Here is a 5878-nt window from a genome sequence, read left to right as displayed (position 1 = left end):
ATGATGTCATTGTTTTTAAATCTCAGAATTCCCTATAATGAACTACAAATAAAGTTGTAATGAACTCCGCGTCATTATATAATGATGTGTTTGGCGTTTAGTGTTTTAAACTAGTTTGGTATATAATACAACCCTATATAGATATATCATATAATGTGAAAGATTTTATAATTACAGCTCAATAAACATCAACTGTATAGCCCATAACAACAATTTCATGGAATAAAGAATATTGATTTTCATTTAATTTTCACCTTCAAAAATTCCTCACTTCCTCTAAAGGCAGCAAGGTCTCAACTGCAGTTATCCTTGGTGGTTCAGTCAAAGTGTTCTTCTATTATAGAAAAATTCTAAGGCTTCCAAGATGCATGTACAAAATGATTTTTCGGCAAATTAGGAGGCGCATGCTTGCTCCAAGAGTTTGTTGCAAGTGCCAACTCCAACGGCAGCAGCAAGATGCCAAGCAGCGTGTAGATATGGGGTCTCGGGAAAATAGTCTTCACAAATGAAAAGTGCGCCACCTATTGCTGACGACACCTTATGCACATTATGCGCCACCCTGAGGTCTGGATCTTCAATAGCTCGCTTCGCAAAGGAAACCTAAATCAATAAAGCAGATGTCATACCTGTTAAAGGCCATGATATTGGAACCCAAACTTCTCTAGGGAACGGAGAGAAACAACTATTATAACAGCTAACATGTACAAATGATTAGCGAACCATGAAAAGAAATGGTCATTAACATTCTCTCATTAGTACGTGTAATTCACGATGAGTTGGGAAATATGATAATTTTATGATGAAAGAAAGGTTGGCTGTTGCATATGTTGGTCAAACCATGAAAAGAAATGATCCTTAACAGTTATATCTTCTATAATATTTTCAGGTGATTAAAAATGATCCTCAAGGTTATGACCCTGAATTTGCAAGCTTCTAAGTTCCAACGTGCACATAAGATTGGTTGATGAGTCTAATATTTAAAAGAAGTAACAAATATATATATATATATATAGAGAGAGAGATAATGGAATATTAAGCCTAAAAAAAGAGTATAACATATGCTTCTACATTTGTAAAGAATATCATGGTGTCATTAAGCGATGCTGCTCTTATCTCTCTTTACCTCTAGCACAAAAAAGAAACTCCTCCAAACTCAAGACATTGCCACCGGGCTAACCAAAATGTAGGCAATATATATCACCATCCCACACTAATCTCACAGAGAGGGAGAGATCATACAACTTTTGAAGTCACCCTCTAATCATCAACGTTTATGTAGTAGGTCTGGGCCAATTTTTACTATGACAGCAAGTAATTAGTGGGTTTAAATAATTTAATAGCCGAAATCTGAGCAACATACAAAAGGTGCGTGTCAAATTTTCTTTATAATTTAGTTGTTACAATAATTATGAGGTGTTCTTTTGCCTCTGTAACGGAGACATTTTTGTTTCCCCTTAAATTTATAAGCAGCTCTAGAATAGGTCACAAGTGCAGATAATACTATGATACGGAAACATCTGCAATCTCCATTGACTAAATAACTGTACATAAGGATGCAGGCTACCTCCATTAATCCTGTGTGAACTGTTGTCACCATCAGAGGCTGTATTGGTAGAACCAGAGCAGATGTGGCCATCAACAACATTGAGTTGTCACTCCTAAGTGCTCTTGTTAAACACTGAAATGAAGTATGTGCTTTAAGTTGAGCTAAGAAAACAGTCAGACAGAGTACAATGTTAAAAGAATTTATGACAATACATTCACAAATTTTTCTTTGAAAGGATAAGGATGTTCCTAAATTAAACTTATTTTAGTTATTATTCCAGGCTCGTTTATACTAGTATCTTAAATTATGGGTTCTTGACTGGCTTTCTTATCTAGACAATCATGTTCATTATTTCTTCTTCTGAAAGAATATAAAGCTGAGTATGGGCACTCAGTAAACTTTTTCCTGGCTTATTGTAACAGTTCAGAAGCGAGACAGCACAAAACACCAAGCTACCCTATTAATTTCATCAAAACGACACACCTTGCTTATTATCAAACTATAGGTCACGGGAATGTGTTCTGTGGCAGGGACAGCACAAATAAGTAGTGGTTTATATTATGAACTTGTCAACATTTGGTATCAACTTAATTTCTTGTATACAAAATTATAGTTGACATAGCGTGCCACAGTTGAATATGAAACAGCTTGCTACACTTAAAACGTGTTAACCAAACAGAACTTTGTAACAACTTAAAAATATTCATTTAGCTTCTGGCATTTTTACACTCAGCAACATAATTTCTTATTTTGTAGAAACAAGACATAAACAGGGCAGCATTGGATTCTTTTTCTTTTTAAGGATTGATCGTAACTCACCAACGTTGATGTGGCAATCATCGTGTAGTCAGCCCATCTGAGATACTTCCTCCATGTCCCTCTTGAAGCATGATACAAACTTGATGCAACTCCTACCCCAATCAGGGAATTCGCGTAAATTTTACAATTAAGATTTCTCCTGCACCAGCCGAAAAAAGTGTTTAACAAATCTCATAATTTTGTTTACCTTTCTGCTAATTTTTCTGTGATAACATGACATAATCACCTAGGTGCCTGAATCCCGAGGGCAATAAACGGAAGTGAAGTAAGCACATTGACAACTCTTTCAGCAAGGCTTCTATCTCCTAAAAGGAGCAAAACACTTAATAGTTCATAAACTGAAGGCCAAAAGGAAAATGAGGATAAGTTGGCAGAACTTCAATTAGATTAAAGTACCATTAGTACAGCAATGGATCGGCCTTAGGAAAGCTGGTCTTTCCTGCCAAAGTTTCCTGATAAACAATGTACCTAAGGTTAGCAACAGAATAACTTATTTACTACTAAGTTTGCATATAAACTGGTGCAAAAGAAACAAGACCAACAATGAACGTGAAATTTGAATACAGACTCACAGAGGTACTGGCAGTTGGCTGCGGCTAAGGCTGGAAGTTCCACAAACTGACCGATTCAATTCTCTATGTTGCTTTATCTCCTGAACTGTAAATGGCGAGTGAGGCAATAAGTGAACCCCGCGCACTCCATTCAAGGCCTTACTGGGCTTCAATGAACCCTCGGGACTCATTTTATATGGCAAATTTGGCAATCAGTCGAGAATTCGCTGATTGCCAAAGGTGACATATAAGCCTCAGTATGGAGAAGGGGGGATTCACCTATGCTTTCCACTACAATCCATTCAAGCATAATCAAACTTTAGTCAAAATATCAAAACTCTTCCAAAACAAACCAAAAGATTGAAAGGGAAGGATTCATCCATGAAGAACAACCAACTGAGACTTCAATTTGCATAGTAAAACAGCATGTTAATTAATAACCTAAAAAAAGGATATACTAATTCTCTCTCCTTTAGCTCCGGTTAACACATATTATGATTTACAATCCAAATAAAAAACTAATCTTTCAGTGAGTTTCCTAATAAACAAGATTAAAAAAAAACATCACTGCAGCTGACAAAAGTTCAATTATGCAAACAGATTTCAGCTATCCTTATTCAGATTCAACTCAGCAGATCAGAGCAACAAATTTCCCCCAAAAAAAGGCGAAGAAAAAAACTGTAAAAATAGAAAAGTTTGTGATTCAATTCAACACAATGTATCCAGAATTAATATAATTGCAGTAATCCAGCTAACAAAAATAGACATAAATCATCTAAAATAATGATAATTAAGCTTTCCAATCCCAGAAATAACAAACACATTTTACAGAAAATTGTAAGCGAGACGCCAAGTAATCAACAAAGAAAAAAAATACCGCATGAATCGAGGTTTGGTGGAACAATGGCAGAAAATAGGGATTTATTGATAAATATGAAAGGCCCTTTTCTAATTTAGGGACAACTATGGTCCATCGATTTGGACATAGAGAATCAATTATTTGCATGACAGCATATTCCCTTCCTTGCTTCCAAATGCTCTGTTGCAAATTCAACATTAGTCAAAAATCTGGATATGTACTTATTTATTTGGATGAATCCAAAAATGGGTCCAAACAGTGATAGAATTGTTTATGTTAATACTTGTACAAAATGGATATGAATACGATTTGACGGAAGCTACAAATTTTCGTTTTATCAGCGGCCAACTGCAAGATGCAGCGAAGTTGTACTCATCGGAGCAGTACAATTTTGTTGAAAATGTAGGTTTTTATGTGTATTTTGAATTAAAGGTTTTAAAGTGTTTCCAATTTTTATTAATCCTGAAGATCTATGATAGATCCGTTGTGGTACTGAGCAGAAATTTCAGATTTTCCAAATCATATTTACAGAAAATCGCAAATGTGTAATTCATTATTTGAAAGCTAACATAATTTTTTACGTAATATGACTACGTAAATTTTAATTAATATATGTCTAATTAAAAATGAAACGTTCCTAAAATGAAAATATCTTCATTTCTACTTTTTCATCTCTCTTACTTTACTCTCTTTACATTAACTCACAAAATATCACTACATAAAAACCCGTGTCGATTTCCAAATACTGCATATTTAATGGGACGGAGGGAGTATAATCATATGTTTATATCTAAGAATATTTCTTATGTTTTCTATAATATAATTTTTTTTTGGTTTTTTCAGATTGATGTAGGTTTAGAAATGACATGCATTAAGACTTCGAATGCAACGAGGGGAAGAAGATGAATTGAGTATGAATTACCCTTGGAACCAAATCGTGTTATCTACTTTTTTTTTTAAGTGAAAGTCTTTTTTGTGTTTAGAAGTGAGGGATTTTTTTGTTTCTGAAGTGCAACTGAGCTGATTTAATTCATGTGAGTCCTCGTCTATAGCCTATAATCCATAATCTATAATCTATAATCTATAACTATATAAAGGGAGAGTTTTTATAACTATGTAAAGGGATAATTGTCTTGAAAATGACATGAATATCATTTAGACGGAAAAACTATTTATTGGTAGAAATTTATTTATTTATTAATTAATTATTTTTGATAAAAAAACAAAAGAAAAACTAGTAGTCAAGAGGTCTGCCCAATGCAATGGAGAGACAATAGTTTCAAAACTCTATAAATACCATTTCCAAGTTCGAGTGAACTGCATCAAAAGGCCCTAACTTTTCGCTGTGTAACAGCAGATGCCCCTAACTTTTAAAAATCCCAACAGAGGGATCTAACAAAATATGTAATCACAAATCGTGTTTTTTCGGACCATAACAACCTCAGGGCTTGGAAGGGCAAAACCGCCCTTTTGTATGGCCGCCACTGCTGCATGCACTGTTGATGGGACCTGCGAAAGTAATTGATGTGACAGCAAAGCATGGTTCTTGTCCCCTATTATTTTCCCACGCTCGGACCTGCATTGTAATTTATTAAGCCGAAGTTTAGTTTCATTTCACCCGCAATTTTTTGTTTTCATTTCATATTTAGTTGACTCAGTTCAAGTATTTTCGAAACCATTGATTATTCAATTCCCTTTTTAATGTTATATGGCATTGTTGTTGACAAATTGTTAGGATAAGATCATCTATTAATATGGTACCGTATAATAAAGTTGACTAATGAAATTTAAATAAATCATAGTAATAAAAATAAAATAAGCATTTATCCTTATTTACATTTTTTTATTAAATGGTACGTTTTCCACTTTAATGTAGCACTAGTAGCTTTTAAAAACACAAATAACTTTTTGAATATATACTTACTATTTTAACATGGGAATTGCAGCATTAAAAATATAAATATTATGAATCCAAATCAATTTTTATAAAAATTAAAAGGGATACTGTGGCACAACATCCCATCGGACTTTCATCTTCATACGTGACTAAAATCCCATTCTTCTGCTGGGCACATTTGTTTGCTCCAATAAAAGTAGTTCACT

General features: G+C 34.0%; 1 protein-coding gene across 2 annotated transcripts; it reads right to left on the bottom strand.

The window, feature by feature from the left end:
* Positions 1 to 213: 213 nt before the first annotated feature.
* On the bottom strand, positions 214 to 3944 carry LOC121753873. Of its 2 annotated transcripts, XM_042149142.1 has the most exons (7): positions 3794 to 3944; positions 2938 to 3207; positions 2762 to 2817; positions 2592 to 2670; positions 2366 to 2504; positions 1565 to 1678; positions 214 to 600 (listed from the first exon to the last, which is right to left on the bottom strand). In XM_042149142.1, exons 2-7 carry the CDS (start codon positions 3105 to 3107, stop codon positions 394 to 396), a joined length of 765 nt encoding a protein of 254 aa, XP_042005076.1. In that variant the 5' UTR covers positions 3108 to 3207; positions 3794 to 3944; the 3' UTR covers positions 214 to 393. The 2 variants fall into 2 exon arrangements, with proteins under 2 accessions (XP_042005076.1, XP_042005075.1); XM_042149141.1 differs by lacking the exon at positions 3794 to 3944 and having other exon boundaries at positions 2938 to 3787.
* Positions 3945 to 5878: the final 1934 nt, after the last annotated feature.

The sequence above is a fragment of the Salvia splendens genome, chromosome 11 (assembly GCF_004379255.2).
Source record: "Salvia splendens isolate huo1 chromosome 11, SspV2, whole genome shotgun sequence".
Classification (NCBI taxonomy): domain Eukaryota; kingdom Viridiplantae; phylum Streptophyta; class Magnoliopsida; order Lamiales; family Lamiaceae; genus Salvia; species Salvia splendens.
This window is presented reverse-complemented; position numbering and strand designations above follow the sequence as displayed.

What these genes read in the sequence shown, in the direction of transcription:
- LOC121753873 (XM_042149142.1), bottom strand. Translation starts at nt 3,107, where the DNA reads ATGAGTCCCGAGGGTTCATTGAAGCCCAGTAAGGCCTTGAATGGAGTG. An exon ending in AGCCAACTGCCAGTACCTCT is followed by an intron (nt 2,818 to 2,937) that starts GTGAGTCTGTAT and finishes ATTGTTTATCAG; the next exon opens with GAAACTTTGGCAGGAAAGAC. An exon ending in GATCCATTGCTGTACTAATG is followed by an intron (nt 2,671 to 2,761) that starts GTACTTTAATCT and finishes TGCTCCTTTTAG; the next exon opens with GAGATAGAAGCCTTGCTGAA.